This window comes from Vanacampus margaritifer, chromosome 16 (genome assembly GCF_051991255.1).
Source record: "Vanacampus margaritifer isolate UIUO_Vmar chromosome 16, RoL_Vmar_1.0, whole genome shotgun sequence".
Lineage (NCBI taxonomy): Eukaryota > Metazoa > Chordata > Actinopteri > Syngnathiformes > Syngnathidae > Vanacampus > Vanacampus margaritifer.
The window spans coordinates 10,608,537-10,630,315 of NC_135447.1; the positions used below are offsets into that span (position 1 = coordinate 10,608,537).

At 43.9% G+C, this 21,779-nt stretch overlaps 4 protein-coding genes and 2 non-coding genes across 7 annotated transcripts in view; 5 read left to right on the top strand and 1 right to left on the bottom strand.

Moving 5' to 3' along the window:
* Positions 1 to 373: 373 nt before the first annotated feature.
* fam53c (family with sequence similarity 53 member C) lies at positions 374 to 8,880 on the top strand. Of its 2 annotated transcripts, none has more exons than XM_077547400.1 (5): positions 374 to 689; positions 2,450 to 2,719; positions 3,091 to 3,148; positions 4,719 to 5,692; positions 6,440 to 8,880. In XM_077547400.1, exons 3-5 carry the CDS (start codon positions 3,142 to 3,144, stop codon positions 6,737 to 6,739), a joined length of 1,281 nt encoding a protein of 426 aa, XP_077403526.1. In that variant the 5' UTR covers positions 374 to 689; positions 2,450 to 2,719; positions 3,091 to 3,141; the 3' UTR covers positions 6,740 to 8,880. The 2 variants fall into 2 exon arrangements, with proteins under 2 accessions (XP_077403526.1, XP_077403527.1); XM_077547401.1 differs by lacking the exon at positions 374 to 689 and adding an exon at positions 786 to 1,233.
* Positions 8,881 to 9,244: 364 nt separating this feature from the next.
* On the bottom strand, positions 9,245 to 10,749 carry hspb9l (heat shock protein, alpha-crystallin-related, b9-like). Its single transcript, XM_077546854.1, has one exon. The coding sequence runs from the start codon at positions 10,352 to 10,354 to the stop codon at positions 9,635 to 9,637; it is 720 nt and encodes a 239-aa protein (XP_077402980.1). The 5' UTR covers positions 10,355 to 10,749; the 3' UTR covers positions 9,245 to 9,634.
* Positions 10,750 to 11,763: 1,014 nt separating this feature from the next.
* On the top strand, positions 11,764 to 15,033 carry LOC144036739 (early growth response protein 1-like). Its single transcript, XM_077547602.1, has 2 exons — positions 11,764 to 12,229; positions 13,460 to 15,033. The coding sequence occupies exons 1-2, from the start codon at positions 12,049 to 12,051 to the stop codon at positions 14,551 to 14,553; spliced, it is 1,275 nt and encodes a 424-aa protein (XP_077403728.1). The 5' UTR covers positions 11,764 to 12,048; the 3' UTR covers positions 14,554 to 15,033.
* A 1,313-nt stretch (positions 15,034 to 16,346) lies between these two features.
* trnav-aac (transfer RNA valine (anticodon AAC)) lies at positions 16,347 to 16,419 on the top strand. Its single transcript has one exon. It is a non-coding gene; the product is annotated as a tRNA-Val (tRNA).
* Positions 16,420 to 17,422: 1,003 nt separating this feature from the next.
* trnav-cac (transfer RNA valine (anticodon CAC)) lies at positions 17,423 to 17,495 on the top strand. Its single transcript has one exon. It is a non-coding gene; the product is annotated as a tRNA-Val (tRNA).
* Positions 17,496 to 19,244: 1,749 nt separating this feature from the next.
* The window catches only part of stk10 (serine/threonine kinase 10), a 34,622-nt gene continuing 32,087 nt past the window's right edge, over positions 19,245 to 21,779 (top strand). The window contains exon 1 of the mRNA XM_077545974.1: positions 19,245 to 19,648. Coding sequence (XP_077402100.1) covers positions 19,490 to 19,648 — 159 coding nt within the window. The 5' untranslated portion in view covers positions 19,245 to 19,489. The remainder of the gene's footprint in view (positions 19,649 to 21,779) is intronic.

Genomic DNA, 21,779 nt, shown 5'->3' on the forward strand with positions numbered 1-21,779 from the left:
AGCTTTTTTCAAAAATTTTATATATATATATATATATATATATATATATACACACGAATTTGCTGTTGCTCAGTGTACTCCACTAGCTGTATCACCTTACTGAACTGTTGGCTACTTTTAATATTATTTAAAATACATATTTTTCTTTCTTTTTTTTTTGCTGTAGTAGAGAGGCTACTAGCGAATAATCCTTGTGTTTTAATACACTTGGCCAGTAAAACTGATTTTAAAAAATATATTTTGTTTGATACAATTGGCGTGTAGATTAAAAAAAAAAAGTCTAAAATGTAAATAAATGGCAGGTGATGCTACTGAGGAAAGGGTTGGGGGGGGTGTAATCCCGCCCTCATCCCCCCTCCCCTCCCTCCTCGCTGCCACCGTAAATGTTATTTATGAATGCCTCGCCGCTCGTGTGCACGTACAAATCTGTATCATGTTTTAAATAATCGGACGACACCGGGTATCGATCGTACTGGGAGGAGGGGGACGCCTTTGCCTGCGCCACGCGTGCACGGACGACAATTCATTGCGGTGGCTGCTTTTTGGACATTGCTGAGCTCGGCGGCGGCGGCGGATCGGTGACGGCGGCGGGTTTTTAGCGGTGCGTTCGGCTCCTTAATCACGCTGGGTCAATACGCCGAGTAACCGGGGGCTGACCGAGGCGCCCGCAGAGGGGGTTGTCCGACGAGGTAAGCCTGACATCCATGCGTCTGTGAGTGTGCAACGTGCCCGCTTGTTTTGCGGTTCCGTCTGGGGTGAGAGGAGGGTGGTGATGGAGGGGAGGGGGGGAGCTAACAAGCCCGGACATATCCATCCCGCAGCATCCCGTCGTGTTGTCCCCTTCACACCAGCTACCATTTTAAACCGAATAGACGTAAAATAACGCAAGAGAGGATGCTCATTGCGACTATTTGGTGTTTGTTGACACGCAAAAAGGCAGAACTCTCCGACGGTGGATGGGAGCATCCCCGTCGGATATTTACAGTTGCGGCTAACCACTGCTAGCTTGGCGCGGGGCTCGCTTTGCTTAGCGGCCGGTTCGGCTGCATTGCTAGCCCTGCAGTGCAGCGGCCGGCCGGGGCGTATGTGACAGGCAGTCAGTCGGGCCAGGCCGAACACAAATAACAGCTTGTCGGCTTGTTTTCTAGCAGTTCAGCAGGCGAATGTAACCCAGCGTCGACCTTGAAAGTTATAACGAGATGACATGTTATTTATAGCTAACCGACTACTCAGGTACGTATGGGAGCACTAAACGTCGCATTACTCCTTTAAATAAACACCTAAATGATATCTATTGTGAATCCTCTTCTCCTGCGAAACGTTTGGCAAAAGGCTCAAAATGACACCGTCGCGTTTACGCTCCTCATGAGCGACAATTAGCAAGAGGTAGCATCCTACGTTGAAAACAATGGCAAGCGTTAGCATCGAGCTAGCTGAGGCGGCCTCAATGGGGCGGGTTCATTTCCATCGGTATCCTCAGTTAAACCTCAGCAAACAAACACGGTGGCAGCACTTGGGTTGGAGTCGACATCACACACCGATTTTTATCGTAAAAGAGGGCAACTCATTGCCTCAAAGTTCTCAGGTTGAGGGTTCAGTCAGATCTTTATATAAATTTACAATCATGTTAAGTTTCATGAAATTCTCAATTAAATCACGGAGGAAGTAGCTTTTTATCATTTCAATATAGTACTGGTGAAACGGTTGTCTAGTAGCATAGTGTAGTTTTGCCTCACTAGTAACATGTCACTGGTCTGCTTATATGGACTAGTTATTATACCATTACCAGTACACACAAATGCACAGGAATCAAAGGCAGTCATGAAAAATGTAAAACCCCGCCATCGTTCAAATCTACTGTAGTAAAAAAACATCACTAGTAAGATATAATTGTATTCTACTGTGCCATGGTTGTTCTAGTGTGCAGATATGTCATGCAGTAGTGGAAAAACATCAGTAGTAAGACAGTTAATCTACTACTGCACCTTAGTCATTCTACTAGTGTGCCCAAATATACAGGAATGGAAGGCACTAGTTGAAAAATCATCTGTAGCACAGTTGTAGTTGTTTTGTGTACAGAATTGTCATATACAGTGCAGTAGTGGAAGGCAGTCGCGGGAAAAATGTCACAACTGGTAAGACCTATATAGTCATTCTACAAATGCAGTATTGTTGTGTACTAGTGCAAACTACTGATGTACAGTAACAGTTGAATAGTAGTGGAATGCATTAGAGGGGGGAAAAAACATCTATAGTAAGACAGTTGATGTCCAAGTGTACCCTAGTTGTTCTACTGCTGTGCCTCAGTCACTGGACAGAAATACCATACCATCTTCATATCATAGATGGAAGCCAGTAGTGAAATAAATGCCACTAGTAGTTGTTTTACTGGTCATTTTACTAGTGCCCTGTGAACATTTGAATGAACTTGACTGCTTCACCCCTGCAGGCAGGTTCCCGAGGCCACCGGCAGACGAGACTAGGCCATGCTGTCCTTGTGAGGGTGGGCGGGGCTACCTGGCCCGGAGGTGCAAGGAGGAGGAGTCTGCAGCTATTAGCCCCTCCCCTTGAAAGGACAAGAGACACGCAAGTGGGCGTGACTCGTGCCTCCCTCCTCTTCCTCCCCTCCTGCGCCGCCACCATGACGTGGTCGCCTTGCTGGTGGAGAACGTGAGGAAGTCTGGAAGGCAACCCTGCTCAGCCGGGGGACTCGGACCTGGTGAGTGGCAGGGGCGCCTGATCGATATGGATTTTTTTATTCCGATTCTGATATTTTGATATAGAAAATTGATAACTGATTAAATCAGTCGATTATTTCAAAAAATACAGTGTGTTTAAAAACTAAGCTGTGTGGTTCTTTCAAGGAACAAACTACAGACTTGTCTTCTTCTTGCCGTCACCATCAAAGAAATTCCACACAGAGTAACCTTTGGCGCCGTGACATTTGCAAAAGATAAACGGATTGCATTAAAAATAGCGCGGTTTGGCTTTCCTTAAAGTCCTGTCATGGTAGTTGCGCTCAAACACAAGAGCGCTTACCTAAGAGGACACAAAACTTGGAATATAATTTTTTGCTTTTTTGTCTCGTAGTCCCTGCTGGACCCGAAAACCCTCGCAGAGTGCTGGCCCCCAGATGGCTTGATGCCTGGTGAGTGTCCTTAATCAGCAAATCTCGCCAATTCACCAAATAAGGATGCGAATGTTATTATTAAGTGCTAGAAATTATACAAAATTGCATTAAAAAAATATATATATTTTTTTTTTCCCCCCAGAAAACTTGTAATCGTCAGTTAAATAATTCTTATTTTAAGAAAAAAGTTGTTATTCAAAAGGAATAAATGAATTGTTTTAAAAAAAAATATTAATACTATATCTACTTTTTTTTTCTACAAATAATATTCATTTATTTTCTTCAGGGAAAATAATGAGAAAATATCATTTGCATTTTGGGGACAAAGTTGTTGTCTTCAGAGAATAGTCATTTTATTTATTCATTTTCAAGATGAAAATAGTTGTAGCCTTTGCTTTTTTTTTTTTAATGAACGGTCATAATGTTAAGAAATAGGTGTGTTCGATACCACTTTTTTTCAGACCGACACAATTATGAGTAGTCGCTGATACTGATACCAAGTACTGATACCACTAATACTTGTATGCATGAAATTGCTATTAAACCAAATACCTACACATCCCATAATATTTTTCCTTCAAATCACATGAAATTAACGGCAATTTTTATTATTATTTTCCATTTGTTCATAAAATATTTATTTTGTACACTCAATAAAATTAATTTAAATAAATAAACAATTAAAATGAAAGAAATTATCCAGTGGACAGAAAATGTACCAATCCAAATTATGTTGTTGCACAACTTCATTCAACCAACAATCCAAATTATGTTGTTGCACAATTTCATTCAACCAAAACTGGTATCAGCCACCGCTGTGAATACCCAATACCTTGGATACCGATCGATCCCTGGAATGCCACGGACTTCCGACTTCCATAAGTTGCACACCCACGCCGTTTTTTGGCCGCTACTGCGTCCCAACACTTGCACCCTCACCTCTACGCCCCCCAACCGCGCGCTCCTGCCGACGGGCGCAAACGCGCAGGGGTGTCTCAGCTCTCTGAAATGCTTCGGAGAACTGAGACAGACACACTCGTACCCATCGACCGGAACGCGCAAGCGAGGGACACAAGGGCGGAAGCGCAAGCAACGGGACGCGGCCCACACGTCGCAAACAGCAACCGGAAACAGCGCCGGTGTGTGTGAAACCCTGAAGTCGGAAATACCGCCTCCTCTGACATATACCCCATTGAAAAATACAGAAGTTTTGTTTTTTCAAGAAAAATATATTTCATGAGGCGTAAGTCACACATTTCTTGAAAAATATTAAGAAATGTTATATTTTATATTTGTAAAAAAAAACTATTGAATAAAAAAAATATTTTTTTTTTAGTAAAAAAAAAAATATATATATACATATACTGTATATAATATAAAATCTTATGAAACTGGTTACATGTCGATCATTTTTTTATATTACATTTTTTCTTCTGTAATTTGCCCCCCCTCATCACTTTTGCTACTTTACCCCCCCCTGTGGTACATTATAGTTATTATTTTTGTGTTGTGTAGAATCTAAATAGTCGTTGTTGAAAATTGCATGTGAGTCACATGTAAATGTTTTTGTGTGTGCGCGTCTCCTCAGAGAGCAGCTACTGGCAGCTCTGCCCTCCCTCTAAGTCCAGCCTGCAGGGGGGGTTGCTGAGCTCTAGTTTCCCTCCCGGCCCGACCCCCTTGGTGCCGCCTGATGCCCACCTTGGGGAGGGGGGAGACCCCCTGGACGGCCCCACCTCTCAGCCGCAGCAGCACCGGCCTTTGGCACCCAGCACTTCGGCGTCCGAGCTCTCCCTGCCGGGGGCGGCGGCTCCTCCCGGCCCGGCCCCGCCGCCCCCTCCTCCCCCGCCACCCAAACGCCACTGCCGCTCTCTGTCGGTCCCAGAGGACTTGTCGCGCTGCCGCTACACGTGGCGGCCCAGCGCCTCACGGGTCTGGACTCCCGTCAGTCGCCAGCAGTGCCACGGAGGGGCGGGCGGCGCCGGGGTCGCGGGCGTGGCGGCGGGGGCCAGCGCCTGTCCGCTACGCGCCCCCAGCTCCTCTCTGAACTCGTCTCTGCACTCGTCGTCCAGCCCCACCTTCTTCAGCTTGGCGCTTTCTCCCGACTCGCCGTTGCCCTGGAACTTCCCCTGGGACCCCAGTGAGGCGGCGGCAGGAGGCGGAGCCTGCTGCTGTTTTTTCCCCTCGCCGTCCTCGTGCTCCTCGTCACCCTCGCCGCTCCACCCGCCGCCGCCTCCCCAGCGGCGTTTCTCCCTCTCGCCCGTGCTCATCAGAGACTCGGCGGCCGCCGCCTTCCTGCCCCCGCCGCCCGTTCCCAGCCAAGTGATGGCGCCTCCGCCGGGCTGCTGCGCGGCCGGCGGGGCGGCGGCGGGTGCCCCGGTGCCCGCCTCGCCATCCTCGGCGTGCAGCACGCCGTCGTCCCTGCGCCGCAGCTTGCCTCCTCAGCTACCGAGGTGCCACTCGCAGCCTTGCGACCTGCTGCTGCTCAAGCCTGGGCTGAAGCGGCGCCGTGACCCCGACCGACCCTGTGCCCGCCCCGTCCTCGACTTCACCAAGATGACTCAGGTACGAGTGCGGCTCGTGATCACTAGCAGCGCTCTCGCACTATTTTCTCATCATAAGTCATCAGGACGAACAATTTATATAATTATTTTTTTTTGTGCTTAATATTGCAATTGCGATTTAATATGCAATTATTTTTTAAGCTCCTTTTTAAATGTGCTTTTTAACAAACACAAAAAATCAGTTAATCTGTATGACAAATGACAATAAACTATATCATATTTACCTTTCATAAAAGTTTTGGCCTTATAGGTCAGTCTGACATTACGTTGAAATTACAAGCAGGGAGGCAAATGGGTCCCATTTTTATAGTCTGCCGGAGATTGAACCCACAACCTTCTAGTCTCAGGGCGAACACTAAGCCACTGAGCGCATACATTGGAACATATTTGAGGATTCAGAAGTCAAACTATGTCTCTAAATGGTTACTTGATTAATAAAAAAAATTATGATAAATTAAATAATCCATTAGTTGTTGAATACTTGATTAATTTTAACAACTCTAGTTCAAATAATGGTAAATGTACCAAAAAATCTCTGTATGTTATTATTATGTTAATTTATTAAACACTTGCTGTCTTTTAAGCATTCACTTTAACTTCACAAACTTTGATTAAATCAATGTGGCGTAAACATAAGTCATAAGTTTATACTTGGTTTTGTATAAAAGGTAAAGGTGTCTTACCGCTATTTCCGGATTTCCTGTTCATTGCGTGAACGTGGTTTGTTCTCGTCTCATCCTGCCGGCAGACCCGCAGCATGGACCCGCAGTATTTGGAGCGCGGCGGCAGGCTGGCCTGCGGCGGCGACCTCTTCATCGGCATGGAGTCGTTCATGAGCGACTTCCGGGGCTCGCCGGCCGAGTGTCTGGGCAGGTCCAGCATCGGCCCGCTGAGCGAGAGCGACGAGGAGTGCCGAGAAGACGACGATGACGAGGACGGGGAGGAAGACGAGGACGCGGATGAGCGCGAGGCGGCGCAGCAGCAGCAGCAGGCCGTCTTTGAGAGGGATTGTACAGAACTGGACTTGAATTTAATCGAAGAAAACTGAAGTGTTTGTAAATGGAAGGCCGACCTTGTTTTGTTTTTTTCTTTCGATTGGATTGCTTTTGATTTTAAATTTTAAACGGTCCCGACACTCCCGCCCCACTCCCCCCCGTGCCACCAATCAGCCAGGCTCTCATCAACACCTCTGATTGGACGAGCTGGGGTAAATCAAAGCTGATTGACGACAACAGTGATGATGTGACTACTTGCTGGAAAGACTCCGCCTCCCACCCTTGCTGTTGGAAAACCTTCGCTGGCCGTCGGTCACCAGATTTTGACTGTCCTGCGTCTTCCGCAGCTGCCGAGTTTCCCGACACGCTGTGGCGTCCACCTGAAACATCGCCGGGCCGCCATCATGCTACGTACCGGAAGAGCAGCCTTTTCATTGTTCCCAAAGGCTCAGGTCAGACATATTTAAAAAAAATTATAATAAAATAAAAAAAAATTACTTGAATGCCGCGTTCAAGACCGCTCTGAAGTAGGAAATCTAACGAAGCACTTGAGTTTAACTAATATTTATAGTTAGTCAGAAGATTAAAAAAACGTTACCGGCCATTCTACATTTTGTCACATGGGAGAGATTCGTTCCAGACCAACCCACAATCAGTAAAAATCTAGTTACCATCTTTAAAAGTGTTCGTTTTAAAATACTTCAAGCAAAAGATATTTAAGAAACAATGGCACATATGGACTCAACTCAACTTTATTTATAAAGCACTTTAAAACAACCATTGCTGCATACAAAGTGCTGTAGATGGAAGAAAAATCAGTCATGGAGTAGAGGAAAACAAAATGACAATATAAATAAATATCATAAGGAGCTAAGTGTACAAGTAAATGGTCCAAATATCAATTGCTTTGAAATTTTAAAGAAAAATGTAGTGTTCCTGTTACCAACGTCCAACATAAAACACTAATGCCACCTAGTGGCAGAAAAATTGCCTCAACACTCCTTTTAGCCCTAACTGTGTACTCTAACTATGAATTACATTACATTTACATTACTTTTGTGTTAATTAACGAGAGTATGAAATACTAGAATTTTTTTTATTGTGGATTTTAGAACAGATATGTGTGATTAATTTACAAACTATTGCGAGTGAACTATGGAAATCATGCAATTAATTCCGATTAAAAACGGTAATTGACTGACAGCACGTCTGTTTATTTATGCAGTACGACATAGGAATTACATTAATTTTAGGGGGGGGGGATAAAAAAAAGCATAAAATTTAGATTTGATGATACCTGCAGAAACTCTGTTTAGTGATTGCCGCACGTTTGCACTATAGTTTGCCTGAACTCAATCTACAAAGAGTTAATTCGTGGAAGATCAGCACATTTTTTGCACTAATAAGTGAAGGAGAAAAAAAAAATCAGAAGTTGACCTATATAGTTGCGGCGATGTGTTCAGGTGCACACCGGAGCTGTGTTAGCATCGTCCTGGTCCTTCCAAGTAGCCACTGATGCTGTCGTGTTCATACTTTTCCTGTCACCTTCACTGTGTGCGTGCGTGTGTGTGTGTGTTACAAATGACCCTAAGAAAAGGCTCACCTGGAGAACAATATTAGACCAATTTAAGGACAATCATAAAGACTAATTGTTGGGAATATCCATTTTAGGACTGTATATGAAAGTCTTAGTAAAAGAATACATTATTATTTATTTTCACATCTGGGAAAGTTCTAAAATGTTGTGCACACAGCGTTCCATAACACACACACACACACACACACAAAAAGCCCCCACGCCCCCTCCCATCACTCTTTTCAGTCAATTGCTCCACATTGCCCAACATGAGCCTTAACAAAACATTCTGTAAATCAAAATGGAGGGGAAAAAAACATGGAAAAGAAAAGGAAGCGTGTTTCTGTAGCTACCCAAATTCTAAGTCCTTCAGTTGGTTTGGGATGTTTACTTTTATTCCTATTTCTGATCGGGATATGAGCAGGTGATCAACAGCAAAATGGGACACTTGAGCACGATGGACAATGAGTAATTTTGAACAAGTTAGAAGAGAGACTCGTCTTTTAATATTATTATTATTATTGTATGTGTTTAAAAAAAAAAGAAGAAAAGAAGTGACAACATGGCAATTTGAAAAGCAGTTTGTGAATAAATTATTGAGAATTATTTTACAATGAACATGTGTGAGCGTGTTTATTATCGTCAGTAACCGAAGACTCAGTTGTTTGTATAACATAAAATGAAGAGAAATACACATTATGTAAATATAAAGACATTGGTTAATGCTAACATAATGGAAAATGCCATTGACATGCTGAGGGTTAACATTGATAATCGACAGATATTATACAGTATATTAGATTGAATTTTTATTTTTATTATTGGTCATTTGCTTTTGAAATTTGATTTTATATCTTAATAAACTTTCACCAGGTTAAATAAAATGAAATTCTTTATTTTGGCTAATTATTATGGCTAATATTACAGCATCTTACTGAGTCACTTGAAGTAGTAGTAGTAGAATTACGACTTGTTTGGTTGCATGACAGTTTTATACTGCAACCTGGTGGCCTAGAGGAGCAGCACAATGAAATGAATTGCAGCATTAAATCATGACGCGGTTTAATTCTTTACATTCAATTTAATGTTTTTAAGTGGGGCTCAGAAAACACAAGGACATATTCCGGTACGATAGAAAACACTTTTGTTGTGCTAACGAGGCCACATTTAAAAATAACTTGACAGTGCTGTGGCATGCCTGAAAAGAATGTTCCCGACGGCATCATCCGTCATTGTTGGAAATAGAATGTGACTCAGTGTTTTTTTTTATTTTTATTGTTAACATGATTCATAATTGCTGGCTAAAACATCAGAAACTAGAAAGCTTGTTACAAAGCGTTTTTTGTCCATCAGATGACTTTTGGTCAAATTGTCAGTTCTCCGCATTTGAGGGGGGGTTGACTTCGGAGGACGGACTGGATGGTGGCGCGGAGGCCGCTGCGATGGCCGGCGCCGGGGCGACGTTGATGAGCACGACTCGCTCCTTCCCGTCCCCGACCTCGAAGGACGGCGCAGAGGCCGCTGCGATGGCCGGCGCCGGGGCGACGTTGATGGGCACGACTCGCTCCTTCCCGTCCCCAGCCGGTTTCTCCCGCGGCGCCTGGATCTCCAGCCGCCCCCCCACCAGCGAGCAAGTGACCGTCTCGGGTTCCACGCCATCTGGCAGGTCCAAATCCTGCCTAAACTCCTGACACCTGTACGAGTAGGACCCCTTTCCGTCCTCCTGTTTCTTCTCCGTCTTGCCGCTCACCCTCAGCTTCCGGCCCACCTGCTTGACGGACAGCTCCTCGGGGGTGAACTCCTGCGTGTCCAGACTGAGCGCGAAGCTTCCTCCCTCGGGCCTCAGGTGGTGGAAGGCGATGGGCCTGAAAGTGGCCGTCGCCGGCGTGTGCTCGATCTCCTCGAAGATCTTCTGCTGCAGCCTCTCCATGTACTCCATGTTCTGTCTCATCTCCTGCATGTGGCGCAGCATCTCCTGCTCGATGTGGTAGAAGAGAGGCCTGGTCTCGGGCCACAGGCTGCGGACGGGCCAGTGAGGGTCCATGAAGGGCCTCAAGGCGGCGGATGGCTGGAAGACGCTGGGGCACAACATCCTGCTTCCTCTTGCTTCTTGATCCTCACAGCTTGGGGTCTGGAGTGTTCTGATGTCGGGACGTCCCTGCTGCTTATATACACCCGCCCGAAAGATCCAGCAACATTCTGGTGTGTGTCAGAGTCTAAATGCAGCACAGGCGGCTGCCGCATGCCAACATGTCGCTGCTTTGTTCTATTTCCGACGCCAGATTCTGTCATAGGCTTTATAAAGTAGCAAAGGTTGGGAGTAATGAAGTTTCTTTAATGCAACATCCTCCACCCAAAAACAATAAAAATGTCATGTTTATTTTAATAAGAGAAATAGCATGACATAAAATTATGCTTTATAAAAACATACTGCAATGACATAATTAAAAAGAATTAAGCAATTTTTGTCATAACGCATCAACTGAATTTCCCTGATATTTTCTAGTCATTCTTTACAGGGGATAAATAATAAATTTTGTTTCAGTTTGTGTTCAATCCATACAGTAGCACTGCAACATATACTATTTGGCGTTGCCATTAAGCCAGTTGAGTGAAATTCTAGACTATGTGGTTGTTTTAACAACTAATGAGATGACTTAATAGCGTGAGGGTGTGATTAACTAATTATATTCACACGTTAAATGGGAGTCAGAAGATACTTGCGAGTGCTACAACGTTAGATTGTCACATTAAGAACGCCATATAAAGTTATTAAAGTTATTGTAGAAGGCTATTCTTGGATTTAATGTTTTTTTCTCTCCCAGTAGCGTGCGAGAGGTAGTCAGTTCGATACCCGCATTCTCCAACGTTTCTTCCTCTGATAAACGTTTATTTTGCTTAAAAAAAGAACCCATATATTATTATGATTATTAACCGGATTTTCTTTTCATTTTTATCAACTCTTCATTTCAACACTTAAATCACAATAGTTCAAGTTTGCTTTACGCGACAAACACTTTCGTTTTGACCACGGGGTTAAACTGCAGTCATCGTGTGTGTGTGAGCGTGTGTTTCCCTGTGCTGACGTAAAACGGGGAGGAGTCACGCTCCCAGGTCAGGTTTATAGACGGAAGACACCCATATATGGCCCGAGGAAGTGATGACGTAAACGAGCCAGGCCATGTAGGCCAAATCCGAGCTGTTGACGTGGCTCCGTCACTTCCGGTCATAGCTGTTGGCAAAAGTTTAGCACCTACAGCGTCGCCCCCAGACATATAGCATAGTTTGGTTTTGTAGATTTTTTCTATAGATATGTGCCTATAGTCACCTACGAAATGGGCAGAAAGCTGGTAGCGAAGGTAATTCAGCAATTACGGAAAAAACGCTCTACCCGGAAGTCTCCTGGCAAAGCAACAGGGAAGTCCCGGCTCTGCCCAAATATGGGCTTCCGCCTGGCCTTATTTGGTAATCTACGTCACGACAAGAGTCTATATAAAGCCAGCTTCACTGAGGAATCCTGTTGGACCTCATGTTTAAGTCACCGTGCGCAACAAGTCAAAACACCCAACGGAAACGAGCATCCCCTCATTTAAAAAAAATAGTCACCTTAACCGTTCGCCGGGACTCTCCTTGGGATCCCGGACCAGAACCTAACGCGCGTTGGCTTCTTCAGAGGGTTCGAGCCCCAATAAGAAGCGAGCCCGGTCTCCACACACGTTCCCCGGGCAACAGCGGAACCAGAGTGCCGGTGCCCCGGAGCATCAGGAGCGGCCAAGCCCCAGAGAGATGGCTGCGACAAAAGCGGAGCTGCTGCTCTCGGCCCTGCAGATCTCCGAGCCCCTGGCCGGCTTCCCACCCGTCCTGTCCCCTCTGGACGGCTACCCGAAGCTCGAAGAGCTGCAGCAGCTTCTGCAGAACGCCGCCGAGGGTGGAGGTCTGCTGAGCGGGGAAACCGGGGACTACGGAGGTGGGTGGCTCCATTTCTCTTCATGTGTGTTTGCATTATTAAGTTGTGGTGTGTTCCTGTGTTGCACATACTGTTTTGCATTTTTGTGTCCCAGTGTTAGTAAATGCATCGCACGTGTTTGATACAATGCCGGTAACGTGTCATTAAATGCATGGCAACATTTGCTAACTGAAGTAAAGTCTAAAAACATACATTTATTACATAAGTTGTGGGCCACATGCAGCATTTTCTAGAGCAGTAGTTCCCAACCAACTGAGATCATAAAGTGTGCTGCGGGGAATTGTATTCACGTTCATTTAGTTGGTTCAAAAAAGTTGCTTGATTACTTATCTTAGTTACTTGCTAAAAGTAATGTATTGTTGTTTGTGTATGCAAGCGACATACTGTATACTTACAGAGCAATATAACACTTTTGCTCTAGATGGCAGAAAGTACAGTTGGTGCCTGATAACCTGGTTATCTACCTGCAGCCATTCATAAACAGAAAAAAAATGTTTACCTAAGGAAGCCCAGATTTCCAACTAAACAGATTGAGAAAATATCATAGTTATTTTTAATATATCATTTCAGTTTTTTTGTGTGAGATTTTTCTGATGCGTCTGGTTCTGAAACTTTTTTGCAACAAGTACCACCTCAAAAAATACTTTCTCGCTCTCCAGGTACCACTATAATGACCAACATTAAAATTTGTCAGGGTAGTCAGGTTTTGTGTTTATCAAAAATAAGACAGAGTATTTAATCCTAAAAGTTCATTTAATATTGTAAACCACTGCAACATTATGCAGTTTGAATAGTAACACTGTGCCTAAATACGGGGACATTTAAAATAAATAAATGATGGCAGTTCAATTAACAACAACTGAACTGTTACCATACCACTAGAGAGAGCTCACATACCACTAGTGGTCCTCTCCTCATACAACACTGAGGAAAAAATACACACACAAAAAGGACCTACCTGATAAAATAAAAGTTAAATGTAATTTTTTTTTTTTTTTTTAAAGTTATCGCTTTAGTGCCATCGGTGTGTCTTTGTGGCATCTTTATGCAGATACAAATATTTTTGGGTGGGTGAATTAGTATTCAAATTACTAGTGGATTTTTTGCTCTTTGCGGCAGGGGTTCACCATATTACTGTAATGCCCTCACATGTGGGAAAGGAGAGCCACAATGGCGATGCTCTTATGCTGTTAGTCCAGTGTTCTGATCTTGTTTTGTGTCATGTTTCAGACCTTCTGTCAGAACTGGCCGACCTACAGAATCTCCCCCCGCTGACCCCTCGCGTCCCCCCTCTGGCGTACAGCGGCCGCTTCACCTTCGAGCCGTCCACCGCGTCTGGCGGCGGGGGCAGCCTGTGGCCCGAGCCTATCCTCAGCCTCTTTAGCGGTTTAGTCAGCGTCGCGGCTCCTTCCGCTCACCCCTCCTCGTCAGCGACGTCCACGCTGAGCCAACCGAGCTTCAGCTGCGTCTCCGCTGATGTCGGCTCTATCTTCTCCGTGGCGCCGACCTTCACCACGGCTGCCATCAACACTCTTAACTCCCAGCCGGCCCCGTTCCTGTTGCAGGGGCCGCCTCCGGCCTACCCTGCCTCGAGGCTGCCCATGCTCCCGGACTACATCCTGCCTCAGTCGCAGGACGGCGAGCTCCTAAACCGGGACCGGAAGGCCGTGATGTCACAAGGTGGGAATCCCACGCAGCCGCCACTCACGCCGCTCTCCACCATCAAGGCCTTCTCCTCCTCGCACGTGGCCAACCAGCCGCTCGCCGCCCCCGCCTGCCAGCTGACCAAAGCATGCAAGAGGAAGTTGCAGGGCAAAGCGTCCCTTCAGGAGCGTCCCTACATGTGCCCGGCGGACGGCTGCGACCGCCGCTTCTCCCGCTCGGACGAGCTGACCCGCCACGTGCGCGTGCACACGGGCCAGAAACCTTTTCAGTGTCGGATCTGCATGCGCAGCTTCAGCCGCAGCGACCACCTGACCACACACATCCGCACCCACACGGGCGAGAAACCCTTCGCCTGCGCCGAGTGCGGACGCAAGTTTGCACGCAGCGACGAGCGCAAGCGGCACGCCAAGATCCACCAGAGGCACCGGGACCGGAACGCAGTCGCCGCTCCTCCCGCCTCCGCTACGCCTCCCACCTCCTCCTCAACCTGCTCCTCCTCCTACTCCTCGCCAGCTCACAGCTCCTCTTCACCTACGCCTTCCATCTTCAACTCCGCCTCCTTCCCGAGCTACCCCAACCTCTACTCCTCCTCCCGCTGTTCCTCGCCCCCCAAATCTGAGCGGCCGTCCAGCATCGCTTCACTTCACAACATCTGCTAACCTAAAGTCGGTCCTCTGGCGGTGCAATTTGTTCACAAAGCATAAATATCACAAGTAAAACATTAGAGCTGCAAGCAGCGTTGAACGGGCCCTCGCAACTCCCTTTTCAGTCTCAAAATGATGATCAAACTTTTAAAACCTTGCAATTCACCCAAAATGTAACTTGCTTTTCAGTTTTGTGTATGGCTCCTTGAGACATACATTTTCAACAGTGCATTTTCAGGCTTTAAAAACGACAATATGAATGCTAACAGATGATAGCAAAGCCCCAATCAAATACACTTTATGAACTGAATGTAAATATATGTACATATGTATATGGACACCCATGAATATTTTTGTACAGATGTTTATTTTGTTTACCTACTGTGTAGGTTTGTATGTTCACACGCATTTGATACCAAATGGATTTTCTTCATCACAGAACAAAGAATAAAAATGTGCAGTGCAAAAAAAAAAAAGTACCACGTGGTCTTCATTGACTCTCTGCAACACTTTAAGATTATAAATATTTGGGGGGTATTTTTATTTATTTATTTACTGAAAAGAAACAATGAGAACTTAGACAGTAGATTAGGTTGAGAAACACAAAGCATTGATAACACAAAAGCAGACATGATTAATCTACAAAACGATAGTGCTGTAAAATGAAATCACAATGCATTTATGTATGTGTGTGTGTGTGAGAGAGAGAAATAAATGACGAAAAGTGAAAATAAAAACTGATATTAAAAAATATCATTTAAAAATGTATTTATTTAGTCATTTATTTATTTTGAATTTTGTCAGTTTTGGTCCTCCATGGGCGTGACCGTGAGAGAGTAACTGCACGGTCTCCCCAGCCAGTTGCAGTACAAAAACAAACAAATAAAACAAAACCCTCCAAGACCTTCAACCCAAATACAGTTTCTTCCTGCTGCGGCGGATATCCTCATGCCCAAATATGGAACTTCCTACATTGCGCAGGCGCGCACAGCGTAATGTCAACAGTGCAAACAGGTTGGAACTTCGAACGGACTGCTCTTCTCCTATCTTATCTCATAGAGGAGGAAAGAAAAGAAACAAATGACTACCGAAACAGTAATAAGACGTTTTAAAAAAGGCGCCTTGACTAATATGATTAAACTGTATAACATAGAACGTTGAATGTGTTGGTTGTGTGGTGTACAATGTTGTTTGGCGTCTTGTTAGCACGATAGCACTTTCCCAGCAATATTCAGTAGAATTTATCTCAAGCCATTTGGTCGTCTGTTTGTAAATGGTGGCGACAAACTGGTAAGTTTGGTTTTACCGTAGCTCACTTCTTTATCTGCAGATATAAATGAAATGCAAACTCCATCGCGTTATCACGTTCGCCTCACATTCACAGTCCCCCGCGGATGGTTCCCGGTTCTAAACCGGGGGAAAACACACTTTTTTTTCTCTCTCAAGTTGGACTTTTACGTGTTTTTCCAACGAGTGGACAACACGTCATGTTTTGTATGTACGATAAATGGGGAAACAAACTCTGATACAATACCCACAATCCTTTGCGCACGCAGCCAACTGCAGTGAAATATTTCACCATTTGATGTCGCTGTCGTCACACGCAGGGTTGGGCAATCCCGGTCCAGAGAGAACAAGCCCTGAAACAGTTTGACTTTAGCCAGAGGTGCTTCTACTCAACAGGCGCTTCTATGAGCTCGTTTACCTGCCAGTTGAGTAGAAGCACCTGTGGAAAAAGCCTGGACTTGGACTCACCAACACTGGTAACAGGATTAAAACATATATACTTATTATTTCTTTTGTAAACAGTTTCCGTAGTGTAGTGGTTATCACGTTCGCCTAACACGCGAAAGGTCCCCGGTTCGAGACCGGGCGGAAACACACTTTTCTTTTTTCCCCCTCTTTTATGTATAGATAAATCCTTTACAAGAAGATTTTAAAAATAACCCAACTTTATTTTTTATAGCACTTTGAAAGGTGCATTTAAAAAGGTAATATTAAAGCTTTTTCTACATCATGCATGCTCCACCAATGCCCAAAAAAGTACGAAGAGTCTTGACACTTTTACTGTGACTGCATCTATCAGCTTTTATCTTCCCTATATAGTAAAGTGTGCGGACCCTGCACAAAGATCCTTTAATTAAAACGACCTTCACTGCATACAAAGTGCTGAACATGGAGTAAAAAATTCAGTTGTGCAGTAAAGACAGGTAAAACAAAATAAATCTGTAAGCATTTCGTCTATTTATGATGATTAGATTTATCGTTAGTTTACATTGTACAGGAATTTCTTTTTAATTTGTAATTATTTTCTAATTTATTCGTTTTTTTATTGTTCATAATCTTTAATTTGTTTTTCTTTTAGCCTGTAAGCGTTGAATAAAAAAAAAACAATGTTTGAATTTGTATTTTCCTAAATATAAAGTTATGGCAGAAAAAGTTTCTTTCAGCCTGTAAGCGTTGCGTAAAAAAACAACAACCAATGTTTGAATTTGTATTTTCCTAAATATAAAGTTATGGCAGAAAAAGTCGACGAAGCATCTTTACTACACAGGCGATATTTGTGACACTAGATGCCGACGGAAAATAAATATTACAATTTAGCTGAACCTTTTTTTTTCCAAGTTGGACTTTTGCGTGTTTTTCCAATGACAACACATGTTTTCTGGATGATAAACGAGGAAACAATTTTTAAATTAAAATTAAATATTTGGAAATGCAATTTACAATCAGAAATGTGTTACGAGGGAACGCATATACCTGTTTATATCAAATACATATTTATTTCCATAACACGTAGCTGCAGTTAATGTAAATACAACACTAGGTTGAATACAGCAGGAAATGTGCTAATATATCTACGTGTTTATCTCCTTCGTATACAGTTTCCGTAGTGTAGTGGTTATCACGTTCGCCTCACACGCGAAAGGTCCCCGGTTCGAAACCGGGCGGAAACACTTCTTCTTTTTTTTTTGATATAAATCTTTCTTATCGACCATCACTGCATACAAAGTGCTTGGCTGTTCGGCGGCTGATTAATAAAAGGCTACAACAACTAACGTTTTATGTACCTGTACTAACAGCACAAACACCATGTAACAACGGTCTTAATATGGTGAGGTCACTATGGTAACGCGTATTATGAATAATACGAACAACAAAAGATACTGGGGTGTTTTGTAGATATAACAAAAAATGTGAAGCCAAATTTTCATGTAACTATATTAGCAGTTCCCTCCTTAAATGCGCCAACATAACAAGGCACCGCAGAACAAATCTAAAGTCCATGTGTAACTCACTCACCATAACGCTAAATTAAGAGCAGCAGATCGGGCGGGCCATCATGCGTGGGAATCACCTGTAGCTGTAAGTCCATGCACTTTTATTTTTCTTCTTGGCCATAGGCTCCTGTGTTGTCTCATCACTGGGCCTTTTCTCCGTTGCAAAGAAACTTTCCAAATATGTCTGTTATTTTTTTTTTACTCATTTTGCTAACGGTGTCGATTAGAGTCAGCGCTACGCGACTGAGATAATTCGCATCTTGAGATGCGTCAAGAGTCCGTCGTAAACAGAGAGAATCCGGTCACTTTTCAAAATAAGATATTTTTAAGCCTTGGTTAATCAATTAACCTGAAGTACAGTATGTTTTTTTTTTTTTAATTATTATTCTTTGAACGGGGTTTATGCCACGGAGGTGGCGAGACTTCCGGGTTTCACACATCAGTGCTGTTTCCGGTTGCTGTTTGCTATGTGCTTCCGCCCTTGTGCCCCTCGGTTGCGCGTTCCCGTCGACGGGCGCGAGTGTGTAGTGTGTCTGTTTCTGAATATAACTTCAATCAGATGTTTAATTTCAAATCTATACATTCAATTGCTATCATCTAACTCTAAAAATAATACTATGTGCAATGCAATAGCATAGTTAATTTACACTAACACCACACACACAAAGTGCCAAAGTGACACTTAGATTATAACACAACTTCAAGTTTCTTTTTCAGTTCCTTGTGGCACAGTTTCCTGGTCTAATGGATCACAGACATCTAATGTTGGTGGTAAGTGAGCTACTGCGTGCGTGTGCGTTGATGTTGTACTACACGTGATGCAATGGCGAATCTGCCACCAGAGGGCACTAAAGTACTGCTTGTAGTCCAAACAGGTTTGTGCAGGCTTGTAGTGTAGTTCCAATACAAGTTTGTGTAGCTAGGTAATAATCATTTTTTTAAGTGATAGTAGACGTCAGGAAGGCTCCATCTATCCATTTTTGGCTAAATGAGGCAAGTGGTCCCGAAAGTTGTTCACCTAACTAGGAAAGTTGCTGTTCAAAATGACGCTCCAAACCCGGAAATGGAGTCCCTCTTTACCCTGCAGAACGTTCAAATGGATGACATGTGTCAAAATTCAGAAGGCTGGGTCCTCCCGAGGCCTACTATGAAGGCTGCATGACGTCACTCCCGGCGTGACTCGATAGCACGCACGAATTCACACATGAGAATGGACTGTCGGCCAGAGTCTGCGCGTGCTGTCGAACCACGTCGGGTGTGACGTCATGCAGCAGACAAATTCGGCCTTCGCGGGACCTAGCCTTGGGAATTTGGACACAGCCCGCGTTGCCTGAAAGAAACTACATTTCCCTGCAGTGGGCGTAGCCTTGCGTGCGGTTGACGTAAGGCGGGGCCGCGCTTCCCTTTTGGCTGCTTCAGAGGCAACAAGTTGGCACTGCTGCCACAGCCAGCCGACGACTCGAGCTGCTCCAGACTTCGCATTGCTGGCTGCAGGTGGCTCACGGATGAATGAACATGCGTGTCTTTTTAACCTCCGTGTCGACATGGACGCAATGGAATAATCCTTTGAAGATAAACGTGCCTTTGTGACAAGTTTCTTCTTTTGATGGGCAGTGCACATGCAGCGTGTTGAACTTGTACAATACTGTCAAGACATCGTACTTTGAAGAATGGCGCTGGCCAGATTTAGCAAAATCCTCCGTCTGCCCACTCTCGATATGAAAAAGAAAGTCAAGCAGTACGAGTACGTCCACCGGGACATCAATCCGAGCGACCAGTGGGACATTGTGGGCGAGCTGGGCGACGGCGCCTTTGGAAAAGTCTACAAGGTAAACGTATATCAGTACTTTAGTCAACTCTTTTGAGGTGCTCCTGACACCCGGCTTTTCACTGAACATTTTGATGCATGCACCCCATTTTGGTCTGAATTCGGTGAAAGTAGTCCGTCCAGTTTGTACAGGTAATAGTTACTAATGCAGTGTTTGTCAACCCTGACCCTCGGGGCACGCTATCCAGCCTGTTTCCCATTTCTCCCGAATCCATCACACGTGAGGATCGTTATCAGGCGTCTCCAGAGCTTCTGATAAGCTGTCATTGGAATCAGCTGCGTTGGGAATAGGGAGACACATGGAAAACTGTAGGGGTGAGAATCTTTGAGTGTCTCACGATTCGATTCTGATTTTTGGGCCTGCGATTTGATTCAGAATCGATTTTTCAATTAAGAACGGTTTTTGATTCAAAATGATTTGAATGACAGTGATTTTTGATTCAATCTATAGATGTGCAAGGAATTGTAATGATTTACTCCAGTCTGACTCGCTGCACTTTTATCACTCAAAAGAATGGCTCCACACTGCAAAAAAAACCAACAACTTTTATTGGGGTAACTTGATTGTGACTTTTTCCTTCTACTCTCTAATGTGGCTACACACAAACAAAGGCAAGACAGCATAGAATCATTTAAATAAAATTGATATTGGGACATTTAAAATCGATTCTAAATCATACTAAATGAGAATTGCGATTCTTATGAGAATCCAAATTTTTTTTGGGCACACCCCTACTAGATAGTGTGACCCGAAGACCAGGGTTGAGAAACACTGGTCATGTTTAGGGTAAGAAATGGGCTTCAATCTCATTTTTCATTTCCTTTTTCAATTGCTTTGATGCCATTTTTGACACCTGCTGCAGTTATCCAAGGGACGTGTGATTGCATGTCTTTATCCCAATAGCACAATTGCCCGAATCATTTTAGAATTGAGGGCTCCAATTGTTTGGTCCATGGCAGTTTTCTGCAACGCTACTTCGGTACATTTGTCCTTAAACCTGCTACTTTTAACGCATGCGTTTTCAACCTCCAAATAACGCGCTCTTCCCCTATTGATCAATTTTGTTGTTGTTGTCTTGTAGGAGAGAAAATGAACACATTCAACGTCACCATTCTGCTTACTTTATCGTCAACTAAAGAGAGTAACCTTTTAGTACTCATTAAAAATGCTACGTTCCACATAACATACTCAGATTTCCATGACGCGTTTCGACACGTTTGTCACGTCGTCAATCTTGTGCCTTTTACTGATGTTTCCAAAACAAACGAGACCAACGAGTTCCGCCGATGTTTCTAGGAACAACGCCGCCATCATGCACAATAGGTTTAGCACATTTTTCAAATCAAGCACCCTCGCCGCCCCGTCCCTGTTTGGAAATCCAGCTGCAGGCCGGAACATTGAAAGCACTCCTGTGTCTGTTGCGAGTAGGAGCGGCACAACTTTGGCTTGGGTTTAATCTGGATGTGTTTGCCCAACTAGTTTCCTGGTGTACAAGCCGCCAGTGTCTGTGCACTGGCCGACTGAGTACAGTGGATGCCTTTGACCTTTCACCAATGAGCAGTGCTTGGAAGTCAACCAGGCTTAAAGCAATACACCACTGAAAATTCATTTTCCAGTATTCCATTAGGCATTGTGTATAAGGAATAAAATTGAAAATATCTCTGGCATCTTATTCCCTTTTTTAAAGCCCATTAAATATGAAAATAATAATATACCCTGGGCAACGTCCCATTTTAACTCATTCACTGCCATTGACGGTAATAAACGTCAAAAATCCATTTGAACTATTTATTTTAGTGTAACGTTTTCCCCCCCACTTTTGTTAACAAGAGTATGAAAACCTCAAATTTTTTTTATTGCACATTTAAAACAGATATGAAATTTGTGATTAATCGTGAGTTAACTAGTGAAGTCATGCAATGAATTACAATTAAAAACTTTAATTGCCCGACGCCCCGAATTTTTAATCTTTTCTTAAAAAAAAAAAAATCATTCACTGCCATTGACGGTAATAAACATCAAAATTCATTTGAACTATTTCTTTTTAACATTTTTTCCACTTTTGTTAACAAGAGTATGAAAACCTAGAATTTTTTTTGTTGTACATTTAGAACCGATATAAAATTTGTGA

Excerpts from the sequence above, each read along its gene's own strand:
- fam53c (XM_077547400.1), top strand. Across the intron at positions 5,693-6,439 it reads ACTTCACCAAGATGACTCAG|ACCCGCAGCATGGACCCGCA; the intron begins GTACGAGTGCGG and ends TCCTGCCGGCAG.
- hspb9l (XM_077546854.1), bottom strand. The coding sequence starts at position 10,354 with ATGTTGTGCCCCAGCGTCTTCCAGCCATCCGCCGCCTTGAGGCCCTTC.
- LOC144036739 (XM_077547602.1), top strand. The coding sequence starts at position 12,049 with ATGGCTGCGACAAAAGCGGAGCTGCTGCTCTCGGCCCTGCAGATCTCC. Across the intron at positions 12,230-13,459 it reads GGAAACCGGGGACTACGGAG|ACCTTCTGTCAGAACTGGCC; the intron begins GTGGGTGGCTCC and ends GTCATGTTTCAG.